At 32.0% G+C, this 17,127-nt stretch overlaps 1 protein-coding gene across 13 annotated transcripts in view; it reads left to right on the top strand.

The window, feature by feature from the left end:
• The first annotated feature begins 205 nt into the window (after positions 1-205).
• Hacl (2-hydroxyacyl-CoA lyase) overlaps positions 206-17,127 on the top strand; it is a 173,320-nt gene continuing 156,398 nt past the window's right edge. For 7 of the 13 annotated variants that reach the window (XM_085818857.1, XM_085818860.1, XM_085818859.1 and 4 more), the window contains exons 1-4: positions 209-694; positions 1,448-1,552; positions 4,429-4,469; positions 10,399-10,479. In XM_085818857.1, the coding sequence (XP_085674983.1) occupies positions 635-694; positions 1,448-1,552; positions 4,429-4,469; positions 10,399-10,479 (287 nt within the window). In that variant the 5' untranslated portion in view covers positions 209-634. Of the gene's footprint in view, positions 695-1,447; positions 1,553-1,640; positions 2,762-4,428; positions 4,470-10,398; positions 10,480-17,127 lie in introns of those variants that run through there. The other 6 variants (XR_015041707.1, XM_085818854.1, XM_085818865.1 and 3 more) reach the window with 5 other exon arrangements.

Raw genomic sequence — 17,127 nt, 5'->3', positions numbered from 1 at the left:
TAACAAGACATAGTGCACAATAAAAATTAAGCTTTATTTAGGAACTTCGCGCACACTGCCCGACAGCCTGCCTGTTTTGCTCTGCTCGCTACTCGTAAGAAATTTCTCCTCTAGGGTTGCCACACTTATCGGAGGGCGCAAGGCGCGCTCCTTATCGCCATCACCACAACTTCCTACCTCCAAGATGTCTGCCAAAGAATTACTTGTCTTCATCGATTCTGAAATGAAGTGAAGGAAGCAAAGTCATATGAAAAAGCAGACGATGAATATCGGACAGAAAAGTAATTTGGTTTAATCCTAGTATCTGGTGCACACGGGATTTGGCTACTTTTGGCGACTTTATGATGAGCAGTAAAAACGGGACATATACGATGAGTAGTTAACGGGTCATTCAAAGAAAACATAATAAACTTAGTATATACTTAGTATATATAATAAACTTAGTATATACCATGTATATAGTACATATACTATGTGTGTATAGTATATATATAGACGTTTTTTGGATCATTTTTGGTGTTGGCGATAATTTTTAAAGTCGCGCCAAGGCTGCACCGTATACTAGTATTTTACCAGTAATTTTTATTGTATAACAGAGTCTGCATTTTGAGTTTGTTTCCTTGATTATTAAAATATGGCAGGCACATCTTACACTTCATCTGTTTCGATTGTGGCTAAAGCTCTGAAATCTCAAGTAATGATCTGTATATTGTTATTATAATGTCAGTTCTTTCAGTATAGGAAACATATTAAATCTTATCGTTTATATTTTGGATATTGTTTGAAGTATCTCTTTCTAATTGTTTGTTTTGGTAAGCGTTATTATGTTAGGAAGTATTATAAATAATAACTTCTAATGAAAGCAAAATGCTAAAATAATGGCGTAATATTTATGTGTATAATTATGAATGAATGAGTGTAGTTGGATAATTGTTTTAAAATTATCTTTTTGATGAACTCCTCACTCTGCTGATTTATAAAGAACTGAGAACAATGCTTTTTTCATTCTGTCATTTTTAAATATCTTTCTTGCTTTAGTATACATAGTTGCACAATTCAAATTTGAAAAGATGCTATTTTCAAACAGATTTCTTTGTGAATTTTATTCTTTATCTGAGTGCATTGCTCTGATTATTTTTTTCGCAGTAGTTTGTTTCAACATTATAAAACCGTGAAGAAAGTCTCTAATATTTGAATGTCATTTGTTTGATATTGTTAGCAATACTTTGAATAAAATTGTGGGGAAATAGGTTTAATTTGTGTATTTTATAAATTTAGTTTGGATTTGTATTTTCTACTCGTACTAAATATTTATCTTTCCTTTTTTTTCCTTGTCTGTTTATGTATTTTTTAATGTTATTCATATTGTTAGTAAGAAAACGAATGAGTACTTGATTTTGGCTTATTCCCTTCATTATTTATTGATTGGGAAAGATTTAATTTACAGGGAGTGCAGTATGCGTTTGGAGTTGTTGGCATACCTGTAATTGAAGTAGCTACAGCATTGCAAGAAGTTGGGATAAAGTACATTGGAATGAGAAATGAACAGGCTGTAAGTAAAATCTTCATTAAAATATAGGTTCATTTATTATAATTAATGATTCAAAGTCTCAAAATATCATTGCCATAGTATTATCATATTTGTCAGGAGTATTGTTGACCGTTTTGGAACTGATTACACTGTTATCATGGAGGTAAATAAATGAGAAGGAAAGAAAGAACAGAAAATCTTGGATGGAAAATTACTGTAGGATCAATTTTCATTATCCCCTTTTATTTACAGAGATGTGGTTATAATGAGCATGCTACTCATGAAATGGAATAAATAAATTATCATAATTTTTATTTTGGTAAGGTTTCCTGTTGGCAAACAAGTACCAAATTAACTTGTAAAAATGCAGTTGTTTAAAGCCATATTAATTTTAGAGAGAGAGAAAATTTTATCATAAACTTTGATGGTACTTGTAGTATTGCGTGTATAAAAAATGTGGACTGTAAAAATCACAAATCAGGAAGAACACAGAAATAATAATAATAATAATAATAATAAAAAAATCTGGAATGTTTAAAGAAAAACTTACCAAAATTACATGCTTGGCTAATCTTTACTGTACGGTACCCCTTGGTTTTTATCTGAAAAATTGACAAGTAGTATTGGTTGTTTGTGAAATTTGGAAGCCCGCTGCATGAAATAGGTTTTTCAGTAACCCTAATGTTGATAATGTTAGAAACTAGCCGTGGGGAAAATTTTAGGTTTTTTTAGTTTATGTCATTAGAAAGGGGTTTTTTATGTGAATATCGCCAAATGCCAATCATAAATTTAGATTTTGGCTACTTTTTGTAATAGTAACCCTTTCATATGGACCTGGTTTTTTGGCTCTTACCATTCTTTTCAATTGTTGTGTTTGGTTGCATGTGCGTGGTATGGTCTTGTATTTTGAACTCACTATTATTTTGCTGTGGGTACTGTCATTTGAATATGTCTGAGGTGACTAAGAGGATGAATGTTGGTGGGGTGAATTATGATGAAATTCTGAATTTGAGGTTTTTGTATGGGTTGGATGATGGATGAAAGACATTTGATTTTTGCATGAAAGTTGCTTCAGTTGCTGACAGATACGAATGAGGCAAAACGATGAAAAATTTAATTGAATTGCTTACCTGGAGGATGGAGGAGATGAAAAATTTAATTGAATTGCTTACCTGGAGGATGGAGGAGATGGTAGTGAAAAGCCTAAACAACGTGCAACGTGGAAAAACGGTATGCTAAAAAATTAGTGTTTCATTTATTTACTTGTCTCTGTGTGTTAATTTTTGTTAAAAGATTTGTTATTTAATATTTTTATGTTAGGAAATATGTATTTTTGGTTATTTATTCCTCTCTGTTTTGTATTTGTGGTTATTTATTTTTCTCTGTGTGTTAAGACAGCTGTGAATTTTTTTTGGTTACCATGATAGTTTTAACTTAGCTTCCTGAATTTGTTTAAGTGAAAATAAATTAATGTGTACATGGAAAAAGTTAAGGCAGTGCACAATGCCTAGTTTGTGCAATTCTCTGATGTTTCTTTTAAGTTAAAATAGGTCGATGTGTACATGGACACTGAGTTTGTGTAAGTCTTTGGCTTCTTATTTTGGTTTTTTGTAGCGGCCATCTTGAAATTGGGGCCGATCTTAGCGCCAAAAACAAAACAATTCGCCAATGGGTACCGTAGAGTAAATTTTTACCTCATGCTTATTTCTTCCTTTAATTTCTGATGGCTATGAATATACAGTTGTTGTTAATATGGTTTCAAAAAGATTTTTCTTTCTTGTATGCCAATTTTAATTTTAGAATTTTTTTTCCCCAATGGCAGGCACTTGCCCATAATGGCATTGGCCACTACTAAGAGCAGATGGGCTGGCTATTTTATTGTAGAGACACCTAATAGGCTACAACCACTATCTCTATGAAGGCACAGACAATTTTACATCCATGCCTTCTCCGGGATTCAAAACCGGACCCTTTGGTAGTGCATTCAGGCTCCCTTACCACTGTACCTTCTTGGCGGCTGAATTTTACAAGTAGTACGTGGAAATCGCTGAATGCTAACACAAATATTTTCTTATGCCTACAGCTTCTAAGATTGCATCTCCAAAAGCTTTCATCATTAATTTATAAGTGCATTTTATGATACTTTTCTCTTTTCTTTTAAATTTTTCTCATTTCTTTTTTAAAAAAATGGTTAACATATTTCACATTTAAAAGAATGGTCAATATACACATTCAGTTTGTCTATAGTACATGGAAATATTTTTCTTGAAAGAACAGGTTGTGTGTGCAGGATGTCAGGTTACTACCTGACGTCCTAGTTAGTATTCAGTCAGCAGTCTATTTTGGAAATTAATTGTGCCAAATCTGTTTCCCCCCCACTATGGCTTCTATAATATGTTTAACCCTCTGACCGGCCCAGATTTTCACTAATAAAGAACAAATTTCCCAAAACTACCATGAAAAAAAATTATTTTCTTGATTTTAATAACAAAGTGCCCCTGGTATTTTATACCTGCATTTATGTATGTGTTATATGTAACCTTAATTTCTTGAATATATTTTTTATATCTACGCATATATATATGCATGTTGTTACAGACATTGCAAAAAATATTCTTGACCATGTATATATGGCCTTGCAGATCAGAGAATACATTTCCTAAGTCTTTAGTAGCTTGCTAAAAATTAAACTGATATTATAACATGAAATATTTATTGCTTACAAATACTATTGATATGAAACTTCACTTCCTCAGTTTTTTTAAATTTTTACCAGCATCTTGTTCTCTTCTATTTGAAGAAAAAAAACTTGTATGCCATCATTCAATTTCCTGTGCAGTTTTTCATGTTACTATTTTTATGGCATCATTCAGTTTTAAATTTTAGGTATTTTACAGGCTTCATATGCTGCTGGTGCTGTTGGATATTTGACTAAGATGTGAGTATTGTCTGTCTATCAAACATTTTAATAACATGAATTCATATCTATGTTCACATTTTACTAATTCAAAGTAAATTTCTTGTTGCATTATCATATATAAGAAAAAATGACAAAGTTCTGAATAAAATAGAAAATTAAATAAATAGATAGATAAATAAATTAAAATTATATGAATATTTAAAACAAGAAATGCTAGACTATGTGTTTGAAAATAACTGTATGAAGTAACAGAAATGGAAAATTGTGTTATGAACATGGTGTATATAATAAGTCTAGTAAAACATTAATTTGCAAAACAAATTGACTATGTAGAAATTACAGTACTTTGTGTTAATACCACCAATTTGATTGATTTTTTTCAGTTTGGCTCAGTTTTAAATTTTGTTCGTCAATTAATGCAACTGTACTAACAAAGTTGTCACATTGGAAGAATAATAGAAGTTTTAATAGAGATTCTGGGGGGGGATATATTTATTTATGTTCTCTATTAAAAAGTATAACACACATTGGTAAATATGAAAAATGTGAAAAGATTTGTTGCAAATCAAAAGTATGCAATTGTTAAACAACATACAATATTATTAAAGAATGATTTCAAAAGAGGTCAAAAGTTTTTCAAAGTGAGCAAAATTTCACTTGATGTACCATTTGCACCAATTTTAACTTTTTTTTGCAACATGAATACAGTCAAAAGTCGTTAATCTGGACTCATTGGGACTTCGGCGGTTCCGGATTATCGATTTTTCTGGATTATACATCATCATCAGTTTAAATCTGGTAAGGTGGCATGCAGAAATTATAAAATTAAAAATATGAAACCATAATTTATGAAATAAAGAACAATTATGATCTAAAGGGTTGTAAGATTTATATTTATTTTAACTAACGTTTATTTTAAGTTTAAGCTATCTTTCCTGTCAAGCCTTTACTTTCCCCTAGAATTGCCAATGCCAGAGTATGTAAATTGTAGTAGAACGCACAGTATATTCAAATTTTAGCAGAAGTAAGTTGAGTTTAAATAGAAGGGAAACGAGATTGTATGTGTGCTTCTTGAATCGCGAGCGTGAAGTTTGCTAGGTAGAAATTTAAGAACCGCGTGTTTTGGCCTGTGTGCCTATTTTGGCAGTTCGTTGAATCTTCAACTGCTTAATCAGTAAGCTTGCTGAATCTCAGCTGTATCTTAGAATGCGGTTAAGTTAGTTACGATATTAGAGCCTCGTAGGTAGTGATCTCATTATTTATTGATCCTGACATTTATTTTTAATTTTACATTTCTGTTTTGTTAAACCGCCGGGTCGGCGTAGTTTGTGAGCGTCAAGTGAACACAGCTGTTATTTCTAAAGTGGAATAAAAAGCGATTTAAACCCTTTTTACGAGTTTGTTTAATTTACAGTTCATAGCAGTCACTAGCACTGTTGCTGACAAGTTGATGCCATGCAACACTATAGGGTATCAAAATTTACAAAAAAAAGCGTAACATTTATTTACTTTATTAAACATTTCTTTCAATGTAAGTTGTTTAAGTTGCTTTGTTTTATGTGATAATACTTTCTCTTTAATTCTATAAACAGACATAATTTCTTGTTCAGTTACAAAGTTCCGCTGTTCAAGTCCTATAATTGTTGTGTCGAGAATACCGACTAATTTGTCAATCGAAATTTTTTCGTTTTCAGTAACCTCTGTGTCACTTTCTTCACTATCAGAAGCAAAATATAATGACGAAGAATCATATCAAAGACGTAGTACAACATCGAGATGAAAATACTACATTTAGTAAGGAATTATAAGCCAAATAAAATAAAAACATCTACCCTGAAGATAAGGATAGTGCTGACAGATAAACTTCCAATTCATTGCACGCCGTGGCGTTCCCCCCCTCCAGAGCAGCATGAAATTGATAAACAGATTTCGGAATGGTTTGAGAAACAAAGGATATGCCTTTATCTATTTTTTGCAGCAATTCCACTTTTTGTTTAATGGACTTCGAAACATACTTTCGCTATGTAGATCCTTTACATATTAGTAAATATATATTGGAAATTCTATTTGACATAGTCGAAAGTTCAAGCTTACTTTTATAAAATTGCTCTAACAGTCTGCAAAAAATAATAAGCCGGATCCAATTCGAAGATTAAGGAACAACGCAATCTGCCGCAATAACTGAATTAGATAATTTTAGCTTAGCTTGTGCCGTCCGTTATACATTAAATGCACATGCGTAAACATATTATGCGCACACGCATATTCGCAGCCCTAAAGGTGTTACGCACATGCGTAAATGCCTATGCGCATAAAGTTTGTAGCTTTGAGGTCCGGATTATAGATCACATTCTGGATTATGGTTGTCCGAATTAATGACTTTTGATTGTACATAAAACTGCAGGGCAATTATATTTGGTGGCAAAAATTGAAAAAGTGATTCACCATTTATAGTTATCTGTATTTTACCCATTTATAGTTTACAGATGCAAAATCCCATTTCAAGATAACGGGGAATGGCAAATTAGCATCTAAATAACTATTTTGTATTCCAGTCAAAAGTCATTAATTCAGACACCCATAATCCGGAATGATCTATAATCTGGACCTCAAAGGACCGCCGCGGCACGCAATGAATTGGAAGTTGATCTGTCAGCACTATCCTTATCTTTAGGGCAGATGTTTTTATTTTATTTGGCTTATAATTCCTTACTAAATGTAGTATTTTCATCTCGATGTACTTCATCTTTGATATGATTTAAATCAAATTCCTCGTCATTATAATTTGCTTCTGATAGTGAAGAAAGTGACACAGAGGTTATTGAAAACGAAAAAATTTTGATTGACAAATTAGTCGGTATTCTCGACACAGCAATTATAGGACTTGAACAGCGGAACTTTGTAACTGAACAAGAAATTATGTCTGTTTATAGAACTAAAGAGAAAGTATTATCACATAAAACTAAGCAACTTAAACAACTTACATTGAAAGAAATGTTTAATAATGTAAATAAATATTAAGCTTTTTTTTGTAAATTTTGATACCGTTTAGATCATAATTGTTCTTTATTTCATAAATTACGGTTTCATATTTTTAATTTTATAATTTCTGCATGCCATCATACCAGATTTAAACTAATGATCTATAATCCGGAAAAATCGATAATCCAGAACCGCCAAAGTCCCGATGAGTCCGGATTAACGACTTTTGACTGTAATTCATATGCATGGATGAATAAATAACAACAGAAGATGGTAATTATTCATCCATGCATATGAATTATATGTCTTCTATTAGCCATATTAAAAACTTTTTGCTAATTTTCTTTCTTTATGCTTTTCTACAATAGTGTTAAGTCATTAGGTTTTGAAAGCAAAAACATGAAAACTGTGCAACGCACTCAACCAGGGATTTGAACGCTAGACCTCATGAGTGCTAGCCAGATATGCTTCTAACTATGCTACAAATTTATGCAATAAGGGGGGAGAAAATGCCTCATGCTTTGTACCATTTGAGAATGATTGAAAGAGTATAAAAATACTTTATATTGTGATAACCCAAATCTCATAAATATTTTAATTTGAAACTTGGGTTTTATAATTCCTCCAACTGGAAACTGACTTCTAACTAATGAATTACCCATACTAAACCTGGAATTTAAGATGTGTGATTTGTGGGACTGTAGTTTATTAGGGCATAAACTTGAGATTTTATATTTTTTTCACTCTAATATTATTACCAGTGTCTGAAAATCAGTAGTAGAAGATAATGTCCAACATGTACAACATTAGACCAACATATACACATAATATAATTAGATTGATAATGTACATCCTCTCAGGAAAAAATGAGGAGACAATTCTGTATGTCTGATTTTATTTGGAAAATTGACGAAATTCAACTACGATGTGTCGAAAGGGCCACTTAGGATATGCATTAGATTTATGTATACAGTCAAAGGTCTTTAATCCAGACATCCCTAATCCGGACCTCAAAGCTACAAACTTTCTGTGCATGCGTCAATGCATAATGCGTTAACGCATGCACATAATACGTTTATGCATGCGCGTTTAATGTATAATGGACAGTATAAGCTAAGCTAAAATTATCTATTTCAGTTCATGTTGCAGATTGCGTTGTTCCTCAATCTTCTAATTGTATCTTCTAATTGTATTTATTATTTTTTGCAGACTGTTAGAGCAATTTTATAAAAGTAAGCCTGAACTTTCGATTATGTCAAAAAGAATTTTCGATTCTGGAGCTACCAAAGGATCTACAAAGCGAAAGCATGTTTCGATGTCCATCAAACAAAAAATGGAATTGCTGAAAAAAATGGATAAAGGCATATCCTTTGGACGCATATCCTTCAGTGCGCAATGAACTGGAAGTTGATCTGTCAGCACTATCCTTATCTTCAGGGCCGATGTTTTTATTTTATTCAGCTTATAATTCCTTGCTAAATGTAGTATTTCATCTCGATGTACTCCATCTTCGATATGATTTAAATCAAATTCCTCGTCATTATAAATATCATGAATACACATCAAATAGTTTTCTGGTTGCAATTTTCTAATTTCGACTATGCGTAATGTATGCTTTACGCATGCGCGCGTTGAAAGAAATGTTTAATAAAGTAAACAAAAAAATATAAAGCTTTTTATTTTGTAAATTTTAATATTCTTTAGATCATAATTGCTCTTTATTTCATAAATTATGGTTTCATATTTTTAATTTTATAATTTCTGCATGCCATCTTACCAGATTTAAACTGATGATCTATAATCCGGAAAAACCAATAATCTGGAATCGCTAAAGTCCCAACTGGTCCGGATTAAAGACTTATGACTGTATATAGCGTTATTTTAACATGTGAGTTTTGGTACAAAATTAGACTTTTTGAAACAACATGGCAATATTTTTCCATATTTCGATTCTGCAACTCAAATTATGCCAATGCCAAGTTTTATAGAACTCGTAGCAACAGTTTTTTCAAAATTAATAGTAAAAATTTTAATCTTGCTATATTAATTAAATTTTGCATATATTTAATAATATCAACTTAATAGTTTAGTTTAATAATATAAACTAAACTTACTTAATTTGCTCTTTCATAATTCGAAGTTTTATGAAATAAAATTCATACATTTTTTTTGATTTATTTTGAAAATTATTTTTTTGAAAACATATTTTGAATTATATAAACTGTCAAATTTTTACCATCACCTTAAAGTAGATAGATGCATTTCTAGATATACCTTAAAAAGATTAGAGTTTTGGATTCAGAATTTCCAAAGATATATGTGAATTATTTTGGCACATTTTAAAATTTGGCATATTTGTTATAAGCAATAATTATGCCAAATGTAGCTTATGCACATTTAAATGCAAGAGTTATTTAGAACTTTGAACTTCCACATAAAATTTTACTGAGAATTTTTCATCTGGAATTTTTTTTTTACTTTCATTTTTCTTAATAATGCCTAATAAATATTTACTAATAATTTATGAAAAGATATTTTTTAAGTTTATAAAGAATGTTAATTGAAAGTTAAATATTTTCCCTTTCCTGACAGTGAATATACTACTTTATTGTTTGCTATTTTATTTAAACTGAGATAAATCTGAGTTAGCTTTCTCTTTAGGTGGGTACTGGTGATGTACTGGGTGATACTGAGACACCTGTAGGAGTACTTCTGCGGAAAATTCCAGAACTTTGAAGTGCTTATTTTGATAAAATAATTTTTTTTTATTAACCTATCATCGAACCTGTGTTCATTCAGTCTATTACGAACCCATATGCATGCAACACTATTTAGTTTGGTAGTGTGTTTTCTTAAGTCGTATGGGATGTGCTGATGATTTAAAAAAAAATTTTTTTAAAGGATAAATTCCAGTTTTCAGTTTACTTTCTCTTTTCTGTCTGTTTCATAATATAAATTTTTATAGCCCAGGTGTCTGCCTTGTAGTGTCGGGTCCAGGTTTAATACATGCTTTGGGAGGCATGGCAAATGCTCAAATTAATGGATGGTAAATATATTTAAAAATATACTAGGATTATCTTTAATATGGATATAGATTTGTTTAATAATAATATACTTTTCATTTCATTCTGTCTTTATATGAAGTGTCTAAGATTATTAGAGCCTATTCATGCAGTATCATTTTTCATGCCACATATCACAATTCAATATTATTTTTTCTGATGGCTTTTTCTTAGTACATATTATCACTGTCAATTTATTCATTTTAAGATATTAAATTTATCATATTTTTGATATTGAGTAGTCTTTATTGTCAATATGTTCGTTAGCTCTTAGTCATGTTAACATTTCATAATATTATATTTCCTCATCAATGTATATTTATATAAATGCGCTCATTTAAAAGTTTTCAGTTAAAGGAATTTTGCAGTCAACCCAGATAATAATTTTTCAACAAAAAATTGGGTATATGCTTTACTTTTTTCTAACCACACTTTTCTTACTTTTTTCATATAAAATGTGGGTACTCTTCTGTTATCGGGACCAGATTCACAAATGTATGTATGTGCATATGTATTTGTTGTGTGTATATGTTACGGTGAAACACCGAAATCTGGAGAATGTCGACTTTCACCGGTGAATGTCAACATTCACATAGTCACTTGGTATATGTCCGAAATATTTTCCAAATACTCTTATTTCTGACTTACACCGTGTTACAGTTTATGTAGCTGGCCACGAGAGGGCGCAGCATTTTTTACTTTTAGCTTGTTATATTTTTCTTACCGCATTGCGGATTTTTGAGTTAGATGTAGTGGCAACAACAACAACAACAACAACAAAAAAAAAAGATGATGAATGTTCTAATGTAAGCATACAATTCTTGTACATAGCTGTAAATAAAACTTCTGTGTGATAAAAATGAAAAGGAATTCCAAGCGTTCCTGTGGATATTTATTAAGAAAGGTAAGCAAAATTTCACTTATCGATGTTATTAAAATGTAAATAATAAGAATAAGAAAAGAGATCATAAGTTGCAACATGGTGCCGAAACCCAGGATAACAGTGATCTTTAGATATATTGTGATTTAAGTATTTATTATTGTTCGATTAGTGATTGAATATTGATTATTAAGATGGATAAGTTAAAAGCACTAAAAAAGAAGCGAGGAATGTTAAGAGCATCAGTAACAAGACTGATAGCTAAAATGGAAAAGGAAATAGAATCGGATAATATTAAATTTGATTTATTAGAAGATGATTTATCCATCTTAAATGAAAATGAAAACGATATACTAATATTGAACTCTGAAATCGAATCTATCCTAACAGATGAAAAAGAGTACGAAACTGAATTACAGGATAGCTTGGAATATAAAAATAAAATTACCTTGTGTAAATCGAAGATCAGTAGAATATTTAGAAATAGAAAATGTGTTAAATTAAATGAGTTGCCATATAATTCTGCTACTATAGATACGGTAGAGAACACAAATACAAATGGCGTTAAACTTCCGAAACTAACCATAAATAAATTTAAAGGTGAAATATGTGAATTTCAAAGTTTTTGGGCTCAATACGAATCTGCTATACATAATAACTCTGCTTTAAAGGATGTAGACAAATTTAATTACCTCACATCTTTACTAACGGACGCAGCTTTAATGTCAATAAAGGGATTACCGTTAGTTGCCGAAAATTATGCTAAGGCAATAAATATTCTGAAAGAAAGGTTTGGTAGAAAGGACATTTTAATAAATGCACATATGAATCGTCTGCTGAATTTAAAGCCAGTTAAAAAAATAGATGATATTAAAACATTATGTAACTTATATGATAGCTTAGAAATTGAAATTAGAAGCCTTGATTCCCTTAATGTCACTTCGAATTCTTACAGCTATTTGTTATGCCCACTGTTAATAAGGATACTTCCTAGCGAATTGGTTTTAGAGTTTAATCGATCTTTAACCCCTGACACAGAAACCACAGTGACTAACATTTTGGAATTTCTGAAGAAGGAAGTTGAAAGCAGAGAGCGTACGTTTTTCCAAACATCGCCAAACTATTCCGAGTTTAACATTAGAACCGAACAACATAAACATCAATCGCGAGACCTTATTAAAAGTGAGAAATATCATCCTGCCTTCAAAAACAAACATTTTGTTCCAGCAGTTGCGTCATTGAATACGAATACATCAACAGCCGATTGTATATTTTGTGGGAAGATAGAAAATGAATCTTTGAAACATTCTACTTCAAATTGCGCAATTCCAATTGAGGAAAAAATCTAAAATTGGCTAACAGATGCTACTTATGCTTTCGTAGGTCTCATACATCTGCCCATTGCAGCTCAAATATACGCTGTGATTTATGTCCATTAAGGCATAATACTATTTTACATGATAATAAATTTGAAAATAAACGGGAAAGTAAAGGTGAGCTTAAAACAGACACAGTGGTGGCGTCAATTTCGGAAAGAGATAACAAAAATAGGGTTTATTTACAAACTGCAAATGCAATAGCTTTAGGTCAGAATAGAAGAAAAAATGTAAGACTCATTTTCGATTCTGCCTCTCATAAATCTTTCATCCTGACAGAAGTATCAAAACAATTAAAATTAAGTGTTGTGGGGGAAGAAGAACTTCAGATTTACACCTTCTGCTCTACTGAGCCTACAGTTAAAAGGCTAAAAAAGGTTAAGGTTATTCTTAAAGATATATGTGGATCTGGGAAAATAATAATTGAAGCTCTTGAAACTCCAGAAATTAATCAAGCTGTTATTGGTATGCCAGGAAAGGAAATACTTAATTATTGTAAGGAAAATTTGATAAGACTTGCTGATGCTACAGATATAGGTGTCCATAACTCTCAAATATCAGTATTAATTGGTAATGATTATTACTGGAAAATAGTCACTGGAAAAGTTACAAGATTATCAAAGGGTCTTGTTGCCTCTGAAACCTTATTTGGTTACACTATAAGTGGAACTGAGGCATTAAGTAATGTTTCTACACTTTGTTCCGGAATTACGGTAATGAATGTTGTTGAGAATACTTCACATCCACATGATTTGGAAATTAGTGCAGCTCTAAAAAAGCTATGGGATTTAGATGCAATTGGAATACATGACTATTCAGCAAATGAAAATGACACTGAAGTTATGCGTAGATTTGAAGAAACTATTGAATATAAAACCAATCGTTATGAAGTTTCATTACCTTGGAAGGACAATATGAACAAAATAGGTAGTAATTATAACATCGTCTTAAACAGACGGAACAGTTTACTTAGAAGGTTTAAAATCCTGAAATTTATGACAAGTATTCAAGGGTAATTGAAGATTATCTAAATAAAGGAATAGCTGAAAAGTCTCCGAAGAATTCTGAAGAAAACATCTATTATTTGCCACACCATTGTATAATCAGAGAAGATCACGATTCTACGAAATTAAGGGTCGTATTTGATGCTTCCTCGCATACTCATGACAGTCTATCTTTAAATGATTGCTTACATTCAGGACCAAATTTAAATGCTGAATTATTAGATTTGCTAATTAAATTTCGTCAACACAAAATAGCATTTGCTGCAGATATCGAAGCTGCTTTTCTACAAATTCTGTTGAAGCCTGAGGACAGAAATGCAGTAAGATTTCTTTGGACTTCAAAGGAAAAGGAGCAACCAACGATTTTAAGAATGACGCGTGTAATATTCGGAGCAACCTGTAGCCCCTTTTTACTAGCAGCAACTATAAAGCATCACGCAAGAAAGTTGAAAGCACAATATTCGAAGATCTGTCAGCTTCTTGAAGAAAATTTTTACGTAGATGATTTGATTCATGATACAGATGATGAAGAAGAAGCTGCAGAAATTTATGAAGATGTGAAAAGGTTTATGATGCTTGCTAGTTTCAATATGAGAAAGTGGAGGAGCAATAACGCCCAATTACATGCGATTTGGAATGCAGCTGAAAATACAAAGTTTAATGGAGACGGAATGAATAGCACTTTGTTAGGATATATTTGGAATCATGAAGCAGATAAACTGAAATTTCGAATCAAAGATGAATTACTCAAGGATCCGACTGAGGAAATAACAAAACGGAAGATTCTTCAAGTTGTGGGCGAACTATACGATCCTATCGGTTTCATATCTCCCTTTGTTGTTGCAGCTAAAATGATGATGCAAGAATGTTGGCAAAGAGGTTACCAATGGGATGCACCACTTGATCAAGAATTGCAGAATCGATTTAAAACCTGGTATAATGAAATTCCTAAATTAAAAAATGTTGAAATTCCAAGACATTATTTCAACAATCTGTCAAAAGGAAATCTGTGGAATATTCAATTGCACTGTTTTACAGATAGTAGTCAAAAGGGATATGGTGCCGTTGTATATTTGAGATACAATGAAAATGAGTTAACAAAAACATCATTTGTTATGTCCAAAGCAAGAGTTGCTCCCATAAAAAGGGGTTACGTTACCTCGACTGGAGCTTTTAGGAGCAGTCATAGGAGCTCGACTCATCACATACATCCGACATTCGTTGAAAAACATAGAAATGAAAATTTATATGTGGGCAGATTCAAAAATTGTATTACATTGGGACAAGGCTGATCCGACAAAATGGAAACAATTTGTTCGAAATAGGTGTCTAGAAATCCAAGAGAAAACTGATCCAGATTGGTGGAATTATTGTCCCAGCCATGAGAATCCTTCGGACTTATTGACGAGAGGACAGAAGGTAGAAACCCTTTCAAAAAATGAGCTGTGGTGGTATGGCCCACCTTGGCTTGTCAAACATAACAGCGTTTGGCCCAGATCTTCGAGAAATTTTAAGGAAAATGATAAAATAACAAATTCTGAGAAACGAAAAGGAAAGAAGCAAGAAATTTTAACAGCAAACTGTATTGTTGAAAATATCATTCCTATCGAGAACTTTAGTGACATAAAAAAAGTATATAGAATAACATCTTATGTTTTCAGATTTATCAATAATTTGAAAAACCCAAAACTAAGAAGAATTGGACCTGTTAAGGCTGAAGAGATGAATGAAGCAGAGAATTTCTGGATCAAGAAAACTCAGGAAGAAAATTTTAGAGAAGAAATAAGGAAATTAAAGATGAAACAAAGCATACATAGTTCGAAAATATTTACATTAAATCCATTTGTAGACTCAAATGGAATACTCAGAGTAGGAGGAAGGCTTCAAAATGCTGGGTTAAGCTATAATCAAACATACCCAGCAATACTACCTGAGAAGTCTCATTTCACAGATCATATCATTAAAGATTGTCATGAAATGCAAGCACACACTGGTGTAGCTGAAACTTTAACCCAAATTAGGGAAAAATTTTGGATACTTAAGGCTCGACAGCGTGTAAAGAGTAATATTAACAAGTGTGTGATTTGCTACAGATTTAAAGCTAAGCCACTAAGTCAGGATATCGCTCCTTTACCAATCGAAAGAATAACAGAGGCAAATCCCTTCGAAGTTGTAGGACTTGATTTTGCTGGTCCTATGAGTACAAAGGATGAAACTGGGAAAGCTTATATTGCTCTGTATACATGCGCTGTAACCAGAGCAGTGCATCTGGAACTTGTGTCTAGCCAAACAGCAAACAATTTTCTTCTGTCCTTTAGAAGATTTATTTCAAGAAGAGGAGTATGTCGAATAATATATTCAGACAATGCAAAAACCTTCAAAAGAGCAGACAAGGATTTACAAAAACTATGGAATAACATCAAGGACACTGAAGTTCAAAATTATTTTGGTAATAAAGGTATTGGGTGGAAATTCAATGTGGAGAAGGCGGCTTGGTGGGGCGGTTTCTGGGAAAGGCTTGTTAGATCTATCAAGTCATGTTTGAAGAAAATACTCATGAAGGCTTGACTTAAATTTGAAGAGCTGGAAACAGTTTTAATTGAAATTGAGGCGATATTGAATTCGCGTCCACTGACTTATGTTTATAGTGAAGTTGGAGAACCAGAACCGCTGACGCCAGCTCATTTTCTAGTTGGACGAAGACTGACATCCTTACCATCTGGCAAAATTCTTGAACCTGATTCAACTAAAGAAAATTTAACAAGGCGATATAAATATCGGCTAAGGTTATTAGAAAAGTTTTGGAAAAGATGGAAAAGAGAATAATACTTACTTGAAATTAGAAACGTGAAAGAAATTCAGAGAGGTAATGCCGTAACAGATCTTTTGAAAGGCTCTGTAGTTCTAGTACATGAAGAAAAATTACCAAGATTATTATGGAAGATGGGAGTTGTACAGGAGTGTCATCCAGGACGAGATGGGAAAATAAGGGCTTGCACTGTCCGTTTAGCTAATGGATCTCATCTTCGTCGTCCTGTGCAGTTATTGTACCCATTAGAAATGACTTGAACTCTTTGAACTGAATACAATGAACTTAAATTGCGAACACTGCATCTATGAACATTTAAACTTGTAGAACATTAAAAACATTTAGTGTTTAAGATAACTTCAGAATCCAATCCTTTGATGAACCAAGAGTTTATCGAGGGGCAGGATGTTACAGTTTATGTAGCTGGCCACGAGAGGGCGCAGCATTTTTTACTTTTAGCTTGTTATATTTTTCTTACCGCATTGCGGATTTTTGAGTTAGATGTACTGGCAACAAAAAAAAAAAAAAAAAAAAAAAAAAAAGATGAATGTTCTAATGTAAGC

Source organism: Stegodyphus dumicola, chromosome 6 (genome assembly GCF_044657685.1).
Source record: "Stegodyphus dumicola isolate Sdum_Otavi_A_Nest chromosome 6, ASM4465768v1".
NCBI lineage: Eukaryota > Metazoa > Arthropoda > Arachnida > Araneae > Eresidae > Stegodyphus > Stegodyphus dumicola.
The sequence above is the reverse complement of the archived record's forward strand: the minus strand, read 5'-3'. Positions and strand labels throughout refer to the sequence as shown.